Genomic DNA, 13,854 nt, shown 5'->3' with positions numbered 1-13,854 from the left:
CGATGCATTGTTACACCCCTACATAGGACAGTAGACATGTTATGACACAAAGACTATACAGCTGACAATATGGTAAGACATACAGTAGGAGACTAGCCGATAATTATGTTATGGCAGTAGCACTGTGCAACAGACAGTACGGTAAGTCATAAGACAATGGGAATGACAATAAAGTAACTGGACACTGTGCAGAACACAGAACAGCAACAACACAAGGGGGACCTATAACGTATAGCGGTCACAACCCTGTGAAGTGAGTCAAACAGGTGATCGTGATGACTTACTCTCTGAGCAGGACACTCCGGCGGCGTTGCGTCCCCCGCCTCTGGGACAGGCGAGGTGTCCCCCATGGTGCAGGCAGTGGGACAGGGTCATCTCCGTCCCGGAGCAGCGCACTCCGCTCATCACCACGGCGTCTGCGCTCACCTCGCCTGGCCAGTACCACGTCTCCTGCGAGGACAACGAGACAACGAGGCTTTTTTTTTTTTTTTTCACAACCTATTCACCCGCTGCCGTGATGCAAAGGAGACGTTTGGTACCTTTTTAGAGGACAAAAGAGGGTTGATTATCAGAGGAATACCTTGCATCTGTGTGGTGAGAAAAGGTGATTTGCCGTGTTGCCCACTAGAGGGAGCACCCTTTTTATTTAAAGTGTCATGGATGTGATCAAACTGTGTTGTATTTAACCCTTGTATTGTGTCAACTCCAGAGTTATGGAGTTAACACTTATGGTGCTGCGTCCGTTTTTGACTGTCCCTATCAAACTCTTTATTAGTATCCTAGCACCCTGTAATACCCTGTAGTACCCTTTAATTAAGTATATAATTGTCATGCAGATTAACACACACATGCGAGATGGGCGACACACAGGATCACACACACATGCATTGAGTGGCCGATGAAATGTCTCTCTGCACTTGACCCATCCCGTCCTTTCCCCCAAGGGCAGCCGGGAGCAGACATGGGCTGCGGTGTGGGGGGTACCAATCCAATTCTGGCATTCTGGCTGTGAGGCAACAGTGTTAACCACTACACCACTGTGCCATGTAGTACCCTTTAATACCATGTAGTTGTACAAAGTCTGAATAAAACACATACAATAGTGAAGTTATGAAGCCTCTGGGTCAGAGGGGAGAAACCATACGACTGCTAGAGGAAGCCTCTGGGTCAGAGGGGAGAAACCATACGACTGCTAGAGGAAGCCTCTGGGTCAGAGGGGAGAAACCAAACGACTGCTAGAGGAAGGTTGTAAATGAACCAAATTTGTCCTGAACACCACACGTTAAGATCACATCTTACAACCACTATCTTTTGGAGCTGTTCAATATATTTCTTGTGACCCGGGTTGGGAGATATACCAAATTTGAAGATATGCCGTCATGGATCCATGCAAATGTGTACATAATATACATATTGTAATAACTGAATACTGTATATTTGGGGGCGACAGTGGCTCAGGAGGTTCCCGGTTCGATTCCCGGTTCGATTCCCGCTCCTCCCAGGGCAGCGTGTCGAAGTGTCCTTGAGTTTGATTGATTGATTGAAAACTTTATTAACAGATTGCAGAATGGGTACAGTACAGTACAGCTCAATACATACAATTGTTAAGGGGATGCAGACCAGAGAAAGACTTTCGTCTTGTTTACATCAGGGTCCCCCATTTTCAATTCATCGTAACATATATGACATACATGACAATCAGATAGACAGTACTGCTACATCTATACATTTATGACATACCAGATTTGCAAATACAGTACTGTTTGTGATACAAAAAGAGTCCAGAAAAAATAGTATATACATTTGACGTAGAAACTGTACATTGGATTGGGTAGGTGGGGGGGGGGGGGGGGGACTGTACATTGGAGGTGGGGGGGGGGGGGGGGGGGGGTTGGGTAGGAGGGGTGGGTGGGGGACACTGTACAACTGTACAAACAAAACTGTACATTGGAATATTGACAAGACCATACTTGGTAATTTACTGTACATTGGAGGGGGTTGTGTTCGGACATTTACAGGGGCCAGTTTCGAGTTGCAGTCTCCCTTAGGTGTTTTTTGAGAGTGTTTTTGAACGTGGGTAGTGATTCACATTCCTTTACAGCTTTGGGTAGGGCGTTCCACATTGATGTGGCATAATTGCGAAACGTGTTTAGTCCCTTGTTTGAGCCGAATCTGGGTTTAACATGATTTGTGGAGCTCCCTCTGGTGTTGTGATCGTGGTATTCACTGACCTTTGGGAAGTATTTTGACATGTACATGGGTACCTTGGTCGTGTAGTGTATCTTGTAGACCAGGCCCATTGCAAGTTGCTGTACTCTGTTGTCTACTCTAAGCCATCCTAGGTTGTCAAATTGGGCAGGGGTGAGGTGGGTTCTAGGAGTAAGGTCAAGCAGTAGTTTTGAGATGTTTGTAATTTTGTTTTTAGCGCCTTTGAGGTGCTTTGGTACCATGAGGTGCAAGCATAGTCGTAGTACCCTTAAATGAGTGCTCCTGCTAGAGTCTTCAGGGTATTCTTGTTTACCAGTGAGGAGATCCGGTACAAGAATCGAGTTCGTTGGTTGACTTTTTTTATTACATTGGATGCCATTTTGTCACAGGAAAGATTTGCCTCTAGGATGGAACCCAGGTAGGTAATATCTTCTTTCCTTGTGACAATATTGTCACCCACTGTAACTGAGAAGCTGAGCAAGACACTTAACCCCTAACTGCTCCCGGTGTGCAGGTTGGCACCTTGCATGTCGCCTCCGCCGTGGGTGTGTGAATGTGTGAGTGAGTGGGTCAAATGTGAGGAACAAATTGTAAAGCGCTTTGGATAAAAGCTGCTATATAAATGCAGCCATTTATATTTCCTAGTTAATACAAATATGTTCCCTTTGCAGCAGTATTACAAAATTTACAGAAAATAAAGTATTAGTAAATATTTCCATCCATGAATCCATTTCATTCCATGGCTCTGCAAATAATAAAGATCTAAAAAATGCAGGCCCCCCCCCCCCACCACTCCTACTCTTATTAAACAGGGTTGTGTCTGTCACCCCTGACAACACACAACAACACAGGCTGAGGGTTCCACCTGGCGGGGAAACGGTCCTTCCTTTATCTGACTGTTGCCTGTTGGTTTCAGAGTGGAGTAAAGAGTTGTCCCAGAATGTAAGGTTCAGCACAGCAACGTTATTAACACAACTGGGAGGGTTCTTTCTCTAGTGTCTAGACCGCCATTAGTAGCAGAATCGTATAGGACCTCGTCTATGGATCAAAGAGCGTGTTAAAAACAAATACTAATGAGTATCTAGTATCCAAGCAGCCAAACACTCAATAGAATCTCCCACAGCCTGCTTTGACTCAGCGCCGCGCTGCCTGCATGTGATGTCGGTGGCGTGTCAATAAAACTCAAAGGAAGCCTAGAACCGTTAAGAGCCGGCTCGCGGGTAGATCATCAAAGCGGGCGGCTAATAGACACAGCCGGTTAAAAACCCATCCCGGTCTGACATGAAGATCTAAAAAAAACTTCTTGTTTCATTCCATGAGAATCTGCTGGCCCCCCCCTGCTGAGGCGAAACCCCACGACACCCCCTCGGGTTATAACGCGTCAGCTCCTGTTACATCACACTGGGCTAGCAGAGTTAGACTACCATCTGATTATCCATGTTGACTTCCAACGGTACAAAGCCATGTTTGAGCTGCCTAATCATATTATCATGCCCCCCCCCCCCTACATGACAACAACATGCCATCCACCTGGAAAAAACCTATCGACACGCGGGGCTCCGTATGTAGCTTTCATGTTCAGAAGAGAGACCTCGGTGGAGATGAAAGTTCCAGCTGACATCAAAGAAGGTGGTTGTCAGATTCGATCTTTGCCGAACGCGAGTGTCTGATCGTGATAGACTTGGGCCGAGATCAAAGCACAAAGGGAGGAACCTATGACATTAGAAATTAGGGATGTTCGGGCGGCTGGGTGGCGCAGCGGTCTAAGCGCTCGTCACCAACGCGTGAGACACCGGTATCGAATCCGGCTGTCAGCGTTGCCTCCGGCTTGGGCCGGCCGTCATACTGGCTCAATTGGCAGAGTCAGCGGGAGGGAAGCCGGTGGGGTGGTAATCTGGTCGTTGTAAACAGCGACTCCTACAGGTCGGTCAGGGCGCCTGCACGGCGAGGAAGGGATATGTCGAGGGTAGTGTGAGCCTCCCACACGTTACACCTCGCCAATGAGAGTCCGCGCTGGCAGGTGAAAAGATGTGGCTGGCTGACTCCGCATGTATCGGAGGGGACATGCGATAGTATTTATCAACCCTCCCTACGACCGACCAGTGGGGGGCACATGCGAGCAACGATCAAGACAGGGGAGGGGGGAATTGGCACGACTAAATTGGGATGGGAGAAAAACAGAAAAAAGGAGAAAAAAAAGTGGACCAAAAAAGAAATTAGGGATGTTCAATATTGGCTTTTTTACCGATATCCGATATACCGATATTGTCCAACTCTTAATTTCCGATACCGATATCAACCGATACCGATATATGCAGGGTTTCCCCCCCACTCCAAAAAAACGGAATAATTTCAGGTAATTAACATTACATATCTCGTTGTGGAATTAACACAACATTATGCATACTTTTGACAATAAATAAAATAAGAATTTGTTCTTACTTGCTTGCCTGGGTAAATAAAGGTTAAATAAATGTAAAAAAAATAAAAATATTATATATATTTAACCGATAGGCCTACCGATAATTTTCGATATTACATTTTAATGCCAATATCGGTAGGCCGATAATATCGGACATCCCTATTAGAAATGGATGTGGTGAAAATTGTAGCACAGCTCTCCTCACCTGGAAGGCGTTGCTGGCGAAGCCCAGGCCCATCTGTCTGCACACCACCATGGCCTCCATGGTGCCCCAGCCGTCGCTGCACACGGTGCCCCACACGAGGGAGCCGTTCCTCTCCGCCAGCACCTCCACGCGCCCCTCGTAGGGGCTACGCCCCCCACTCAGACGCAGCTGTGGAACACCGCGGAGATGTGAGTGTGTTGAAGACGGTAGGAACGAGCATCACAGTATTGACCCATCTCAAAACCCCCCGTCCGCCTTTCGTGATCCTCCAACCACAACTGTTTGTTTGTCCGAGGGATGCAACAGTTGTGATTGGTTGGATCAAGGAAAGAGGGCGGGGTTTGAGATAGGTCCACTACGATTTGTTCTTCTTATTCATGACCCAGACATTTGTGAGGGAACAACTGTAATTGTAACTGTAATCGTCCAAATTGTAAACAAAAAGGTCACCCAACACCACCGAAAGCCAAAATATTTTCATTCTACTCAAATTGAGTAATTGAGTGAGCTATTGATTTAAATATAAAAGTGTGCCACTTGTAACGTTTTTGCCAAACATTAGCCAAAATTAATTGGTATTTTGTGTTATGCTAAGAAAATCGAACTATTTAATAACCTTTTAATAACTCTGCAACAATGTGAATTGAAAGCAACGTTTATAATGGTCAAATCAATGACAGATTGGGTAAATAAATCACAGGTCGATGTGAATTTTTCTTTGTGTGCACACACACCGTAACGCTGTAGTCTTTTAATGACACAGAGCTGCAACTCACTCTCTCCTGGAAGCCCATCGCGGGAGCGTTGCACCTGACAGCTGCATCCTCCTCGTGGCTACAGTCGACAGACTCCTTGTTGAAGTAACACTCTGTGATGGATTTCTCAAAGCCAGAGCATTCCACTTCATTCATGTGCACTGGACCCATACCTAGAAGACACAAGGTACAGAGAAGTCTTTAACCAAAACTAGAAGACACAAGGTACAGAGAAGTCTTTAACCAAACCTAGAAGACACAAGGTACAGAGAAGTCTTTAACCAAAACTAGAAGACACAAGGTACAAAGACGTCTTTACCCAAAACTAGAAGACAGAAGGTACAAAGAAGTCTTTACCCAAAACTAGAAGACACAAGGTACAAAGAAGTCTTTAACCAAACCTAGAAGACACAAGGTACAGAGAAGTCTTTAACCAAACCTAGAAGACACAAGGTACAAAGACGTCTTTAACCAAACCTAGAAGACACAAGGTACAGAGAAGTCTTTAACCAAACCTAGAAGACACAAGGTACAGAGAAGTCTTTACCCAAAACTAGAAGACAGAAGGTACAAAGAAGTCTTTAACCAAACCTAGAAGACAGAAGGTACAAAGAAGTCTTTAACCAAACCTAGAAGACACAAGGTACAAAGAAGTCTTTAACCAAACCTAGAAGACACAAGGTACAAAGAAGTCTTTACCCAAACCTAGAAGACACAAGGTACAAAGAAGTCTTTAACCAAACCTAGAAGACACAAGGTACAGAGAAGTCTTTAACCAAACCTAGAAGACACAAGGTACAGAGAAGTCTTTAACCAAAACTAGAAGACACAAGGTACAAAGAAGTCTTTAACCAAACCTAGAAGACAGAAGGTACAAAGTCTTTAACCAAACCTAGAAGACACAAGGTACAGAGAAGTCTTTAACCAAACCTAGAAGACACAAGGTACAAAGACGTCTTTAACCAAACCTAGAAGACACAAGGTGCAAAGAAGTCTTTAACCAAACCTAGAAGACAGAAGGTACAAAGTCTTTAACCAAACCTAGAAGACACAAGGTACAGAGAAGTCTTTAACCAAACCTAGAAGACACAAGGTACAAAGACGTCTTTACCCAAAACTAGAAGACAGAAGGTACAAAGAAGTATTTAACCAAAACTAGAAGACAGAAGGGCGGCTACGTGGCGTAGTGGGCAAGGCACTCGCCACGAATGACAGAGACGCTGGGCTTGCCTGTTCGAGCCCAGCGCTCCACATTGCTTTCAGTTTAGCTGGTCGTTCATACTAATACACATTGGCCGTATTAGGGGGTGGGAAACTGATGGGTGGGGATCGGGCGTTGTGGACAGCGACTCCTACAGGTCGGTTGGTGCGCCTGCGCAGTAGAATCAGGAAGTGTCGGGGGCAGCGTGAGCCTCCCACGCGTTACTCCTCGCCACTGAGAGATCGAGCTGCGCAGGTGAAAAGATGCGACTGCTGTTACCTCAAGTACCGGAGGGGACTTGTGCTATGTATGACTTAGTCCACATTGCAGCCGGCTTGTGGGAGGCAAGAAACAGCGTTCGTGACAGGGGAGGGTTGAATTGGATGATACGAAATTGGGATGGGAGAAAATATAAAAAAATGTGAGAAAAAGTGGATAAAAACAAAAAAAAAATTGAAGACAGAAGGTACAAAGAAGTCTTTACCCAAAACTAGAAGACACAAGGTACAAAGAAGTCTTTAACCAAACCTAGAAGACACAAGGTACAGAGAAGTCTTTAACCAAAACTAGAAGACACAAGGTACAAAGAAGTCTTTACCCAAACTAGAAGACACAAGGTACAAAGAAGTCTTTAACCAAACCTAGAAGACAGAATGTACAATGAAGTCTTTAGAAAAGGGACTGCATAGTATATGTTTTGGTTTGGATGGAAGAACAGAAAGTATCACATGAAAGAAATGTGAATCCCACTCACTGGCCTCACTTATGTTCCGGACCAGCCAATAGTATTTGGGCTATTTGACTGAGGTCATTACGTAGCCTGATGTATTTCCTCCCTAACCTGATGTGTTTGCAGTGAAATATTGCGATGGATGACGATCATCTTTTATACTTTTTATATGTATGTATGTTGATATGACTATTTTTTGCACATTTGAGCTCATTCACAGCCTCACCTACTCACCTGTAGGTCTCTCCTTACTTTTCCTACCTATAGCCTGACAGCCTCATTAGGCAGATCACCCGATTATAAAACATGTTAAAGGAAAACTCCAACATTTTGGGAAATTAGCTTATTTGCCATCTACCCTGGAGTTAGACAAGAAGATGCATACCTTTTTTCTTCTCTGTGCATGCAGTAGGAGTAGGAAGACGTTGGGAACTAGGCTAATGGAGGAACCTACTTCCAGTGACTGACGCTAAGCTAGGCTAACGGTGCGTGTCTTCCTACTGCTACTGCATGCACAGAGAAGAAAAAAGGTTATGTATCTTCTTGGCTAACTCCAGGGTAGATGCCAAATAAGCAAATTTCCCAAAATGTTGGAGTTTTCCTTTAAATACTAGTCATAGTGACTGCAGAATATACCAGTGAATAACAATAACTCATCACAATGTTGGGCTCAGTGATGGTGGATGGTGGTCCGTCGGTCCAACCCTAGTCTGCGGGAGCTTCACATGAGGACAGTCGTGGGAGGTGGAGGAGAAGCACACGGACTGTTTGACATTTTACCTTCCTTTATTATAAGTTTGTCTGGAGTTAGTTTATGTCTGTGCTGCTGTGTGTTCAATTAAAACATAAACGCAGAAGAACGTGGCGTCAGGCGGCGGACCTCCGTTTCAGAAGATTGTCTCCAGTCCCCCTTCCCTCCCTCCTTCTGTCCTCCCTCCCTCCTTCTGTCCCCCCTCCCTCCTTCTGTCCCCCCTCCCTCCCTCCTTCTGTCCCCCCTCCCTCCCTCCTTCTGTCCCCCCTCCCTCCCTCCTTCTGTCCCCCCTCCCTCCTTCTGTCCCCCCTCCCTCCCTCCCTCCTTCTGTCCCCCCTCCCTCCTTCTGTCCCCCCTCCCTCCCTCCCTCCTTCTGTCCCCCCTCCCTCCCTCCCTCCTTCTGTCCCCCCTCCCTCCCTCCCTCCTTCTGTCCCCCCTCCCTCCGTCTGTCCCCCCTCCCTCCCTCCCTCCTTCTGTCCCCCCTCCCTCCTTCTGTCCCCCCTCCCTCCTTCTGTCCTCCCTCCCTCCTTCTGTCCCCCCTCGCTCCCTCCTTCTGTCCTCCCTCCCTCCTTCTGTCCCCCCTCCCTCCCTCCTTCTGTCCTCCCTCCCTCCTTCTGTCCCTCCTCCCTCCCTCCTTCTGTCCCCCCTCCCTCCCTCCTTCTGTCCCCCCTCCCTCCCTCCTCTGTCCCCCCTCCCTCCCTCCTTCTGTCCCCCCTCCCTCCTTCTGTCCTCCCTCCCTCCTTCTGTCCCCCCTCCCTCCCTCCTTCTGCCCCCCCTCCCTCCCTCCTTCTGTCCCCCCTCCCTCCCTCCTTCTGCCCCCCCTCCCTCCCTCCTTCTGCCCCCCCCCACTCCCTCCTTCTGTCCTCCCTCCCTCCTTCTGTCCTCCCTCCCTCCTTCTGTCCCCCCTCTCTCCCTCCTTCTGTCCTCCCTCCCTCCTTCTGTCCCCCCTCCCTCCCTCCCTCCTTCTGTCCCCCCTCCCTCCCTCCTTCTGTCCCCCCTCCCTCCCTCCTTCTGTCCCCCCTCCCTCCCTCCTTCTGTCCCCCCTCCCTCCCTCCTTCTGTCCTCCCTCCCTCCTTCTGTCCCCCCCCCCTCCCTCCTTCTGTCCCCCCTCCCTCCCTCCTTCTGTCCCCCCTCCCTCCCTCCTTCTGTCCCCCCTCCCTCCCTCCTTCTGTCCTCCCTCCCTCCCTCCTTCTGTCCCCCCTCCCTCCTTCTGTCCTCCCTCCCTCCCTCCTTCTGTCCCCCCTCCCTCCCTCCTTCTGTCCCCCATCCCTCCCTCCTTCTGTCCCCCCTCCCTCCCTCCTTCTGTCCCTCCCTCCCTCCTTCTGTCCCCCCTCCCTCCTTCTGCCCCCCCTCCCTCCCTCCTTCTGTCCCTCCCTCCCTCCTTATGTCCCCCCTCCCTCCTTCTGCCCCCCCTCCCTCCCTCCTTCTGTCCCCCCTCCCTCCTTCTGCCCCCCCTCCCTCCCTCTGTCCCCCCTCCCTCCTTCTGTCCCCCCTCCCTCCCTCCTTCTGTCCTCCCTCCCTCCTTCTGTCCCCCCTCCCTCCTTCTGTCCTCCCTCCCTCCCTCCTTCTGTCCCCCCTCCCTCCCTCCTTCTGTCCCTCCCTCCCTCCTTCTGTCCTCCCTCCCTCCCTCCTTCTGTCCCCCCTCCCTCCCTCCTTCTGTCCCCCCTCCCTCCCTCCTTCTGTCCCCCCTCCCTCCCTCCCTCCTTCTGTCCTCCCTCCCTCCTTCTGTCCTCCCTCCCTCCTTCTGTCCCCCCTCCCTCCCTCCTTATGTCCCCCCTCCCTCCCTCCTTCTGTCCTCCTTCCCTCCTTCTGTCCCCCCTCCCTCCCTCCTTCTGTCCCCCCCTTTCCCTCCTTCTGTCCTCCCTCCCTCCCTCCTTCTGTCCTCCCTCCCTCCTTCTGTCCTCCCTCCCTCCTTCTGTCCTCCCTCCCTCCTTCTGTCCCCCCTCCCTCCCTCCTTCTGTCCTCCCTCCCTCCTTCTGTCCTCCCTCCCTCCTTCTGTCCCCCCTCCCTCCCTCCTTCTGTCCTCCCTCCCTCCTTCTGTCCTCCCTCCCTCCTTCTGTCCCCCCTCCCTCCCTCCTTCTGTCCCCCCTCCCTCCTTCTGTCCCCCCTCCCTCCCTCCTTCTGTCCTCCCTCCCTCCTTCTGTCCCCCCTCCCTCCCTCCTTCTGTCCCCCCTTCCTCCCTCCTTCTGTCCCCCCTCCCTCCCTCCTTCTGTCATCCCTCCCTCCTTCTGTCCTCCCTCCCTCCTTCTGTCCCCCCTCCCTCCCTCCTTCTGTCCCCCCTCCCTCCCTCCTTCTGTCCTCCCTCCCTCCTTCTGTCCCCCCTCCCTCCCTCCTTCTGTCCCCCCTCCCTCCCTCCTTCTGTCCTCCCTCCCTCCTTCTGTCCCCCCTCCCTCCCTCCTTCTGTCCTCCCTCCCTCCTTCTGTCCCCCCTCCCTCCCTCCTTCTGTCCCCCTTCCCTCCTTCTGAGAAGATTTTGGTTGTTAGATATGATTACGTCCAAAATCCCGTAACTCAATAGAAATGTTCAACAATAAAAACTCCACTATGAACAACATCAATGAGCATATTAAATCTTTTTTTTTTATATCCACTTTTTTCTTTTTCTATTTTTCTCCCATCCCAATTCCACTGTGCCAATTCTCCCCTCCCCTGTCTTGAACGTTGCTCGCATATGCCCCCCACTGGCCGGTTGTAGGGAGGATAGAAGCCTTGCATCACGTGTCCCCTCCTCCGATACACGAGGAGGCAGCCTGTCACATCTTTTCACCTGCCAGCGCGGGCTCTCATTGGCGAGGAGTAACGTGTGGGAGGCTCACACTACCCCCGCCATTTCCTGTCTCTGGTGTGCAGGCGTCCCCCAACCGACCTGTAGGAGTCGCTGTCCACAACGTCCAGATTACCACCCATCGACTTCCACCCGCTAACTCTGCCAATTGAGTTAGTATGACGGCTGGCCCAAGCCGGAGGCAGCGCCGACAGCCGGAGTCGAGCATATTAAATCTTAATCATAATAAATAGATCCAGATTATACATAAGAGAAATATATTATACCATAAATAATGTTTAAAGAATAAGTGGTATGTGTTCTCTGCCCTAGGCCTTTCTCTTCCAGAACCCAGACCGACAGGAAGAGCTTCCTTGTTGACACTAAATAATAAGAGAAAAGTGATGATTTATTTCCCCCCCAAATAGCGTCACCAGTACAGCTGTTTCCATGTTCAATGTGCTATTATTCAGGAATTTACTAGTTCTAAGGCTTGGGTGGAGAAGTGAGGAGGGGGGGGGGGAGACAATTAATATCAGTATTCAGGAAAAGCTGTGTATTGCAGCATTCTTTAACGACACACGGGACACGCCCAATTATTTCCCACTTGCATTGTAGTTACATGTGAGCTGGGTCTTTAAAAACTAAGTAACAGTAAATCTGCTGACTGTGTAATTTGGAAGCGGGTCAGTGATATATTTTGAGAAGGTGGGCGTCCCCACCTTGTTTCTCCCTGCGGTTATAGTATCCATGGCAACCCCTAATATATGTCTCCCGCTGCCAGCAGTCTGGGAGGAAACTCCTCCGTCAAAAGAACCATAAAACTGGTTGTGTAGGAATAAAGGCCATCATTAGAGGAAATGGTCAATAAAAGAGGGGGTCCTCTCGTTGGGCTGGTCCCAGCCTCCCCAGGGGGGGGGGGGGGCAAGGGCTTAGATTTCCACGCACGTGTTTCCGGACGAAACGGTTTAGACGGACCGGAGTCACAGCATTGTTCTTCTCGCTACGCCACGCACCATAAGATCCCGTTCAATCTTACAAAACTCACTTTCACCGTTCATCAGGTCCACGGGTTCACGGTCAGGGTTCAGTGTGGGTTGAAGTTAGGAGGAGGGAGGCTAAAGAGGGATAGAATTACAGTCTCTGGGATGTGTCGGGCCATTTCCTACCCTAGCATTTGGTGAGCAGATGTACTTTTGCTCTAAAGTACACAATCGGAATCATGTCATGCCATGCGGGCAGAGAACGGCACGAAGGCTCCCGAAGCCTGTAATTCTGACCGTGCTGTCACAGAACTATAACTTAGGGTTGTCTCCACTGTATGTGGCCTGGACTGGTCTGAAGACATTTGATACATAGTGGGCAAACCTTCTGTCAACACTGGTCAACTGTGCCCAAGACGTTGTCTCAGAAATGTTGCTTTTAATCAAAACATCTTGCTTCCAGGAAACAAACATACAGTATCCTATTCTGACTGTTTGTTGTCTTTATTTTGTTGTCTGTCACCTGGAGCGTTGTCCGTCCACGTTGACAAAAACATCCCCTATTTTCCCTCCCTGCTTAGAGATAATTGCCCAAAACACTGCCACCCAAGCTCTCCAATGGGGAGGGTTTTCAGGGGTTTGTTTCACATAACTTCACATGCATTTCCTAAGATGTAGTTTTAAGTGCTTCCATCGCATAACTTAATAAACTAAGCCTGCTGGATTAGTGTATTCTCTCGGAGACGGGTTGAAAGTTTTTTTCTTATGTAGTATGCACACGCCTAAATGAAGCAACGGGAGAGTAACATGACAACCTGTTAGGATGAGAGGAGGAAAGTGAAAGTTTTCTCCATTTGTTTCCTTTCTTTCACATTTTTTGTATGGGCTGGCTTTCATTGAGAAATATGTCTGGGAATGAGTGTGCATGCATTAGGGCTGACCCCTATTAGTCGATTAGTCAACTAATCGGTCGAAAGGAGCCGTAGTCGACCAGCCAACCTCTTAGTCGAATATAAAATAAAAAAATACTTTTTTTTTATTTAATTTTTTTCTTTTCTTTTTATCATTCTTTCCAAAAGAAAAGAGGCCTAGAAGTGTGGCTAACGCTAATGGCACGCATACCAGAAGCTAACTGCCTACGAAAACAGGCACAGAGGCACTGAAAGAGGATGTCACCCATCTAATGAACAGACTAGACTAGACAAATATCAAGATGTATCCATCAGTAAACAAACAATGCTTTTTTTTGGACAAGAAACCTTCAGTCGACTCCTTCAGACATTAAGCACCCCCCACAGCTCAAATGGAATGATACAAAAAAAATGTATAATAAAAAAAATAAAGAAATTAAAAAATATTACAATTTTTTTTTGGACCAATAGTCGACTAATGGCACATTTTGGCCAATCATAGTCGACCATCCAAATCCTTAGTCGGGGACAGCCCTAGCATGCACACTGTACACTGGGAGCAGACAAGTTATGGCCTCAATAGAGGTCAGGTGGTGCATAGACTAGACCAGGGGTAGGCAACCCGAGGCACGCGGGGGCATTTTCATAGGCACAGGGGGCAGCATAAAAAAACAAAAACAAAAAAAAATTATATATATATATATTTCTTTGCTTTGAAATATTATAGTGAAATATTTTGCACTGTTGTCGCATTTATCTTGTTGAAATCCTCCCACAGGTTCTTTTTACTACCACATATTTAATTGAGACCCTTTATTTGTTTATTATTTCAATTTAGCTGGAAATACATTGCTACATCATTCAGTAACATTTGCAGAGCCTTATAACAAAAACATTATTACGGTCACCATTGTGACCAGTGGGA

The 13,854-nt window shown here is 48.4% G+C and overlaps 1 protein-coding gene across 1 annotated transcript in view; it reads right to left on the bottom strand.

The window, feature by feature from the left end:
• loxl2b (lysyl oxidase-like 2b) overlaps positions 1-13,854 on the bottom strand; it is a 118,337-nt gene that overhangs the window by 25,286 nt on the left and 79,197 nt on the right. Inside the window, exons 7-9 of the mRNA XM_084307669.1 lie at positions 5,612-5,763; positions 4,836-5,003; positions 285-450 (exon numbers count right to left, since the gene is read on the bottom strand). Coding sequence (XP_084163795.1) covers positions 285-450; positions 4,836-5,003; positions 5,612-5,763 — 486 coding nt within the window. The remainder of the gene's footprint in view (positions 1-284; positions 451-4,835; positions 5,004-5,611; positions 5,764-13,854) is intronic.

Source organism: Notolepis coatsorum (genome assembly GCF_963971535.1).
Source record: "Notolepis coatsorum genome assembly, chromosome: 2".
Taxonomy (NCBI): Eukaryota; Metazoa; Chordata; class Actinopteri; order Aulopiformes; family Paralepididae; genus Notolepis; species Notolepis coatsorum.
Note: the sequence above shows the minus strand (reverse complement) of the source record. Positions and strands in the feature narration are given on the sequence as shown.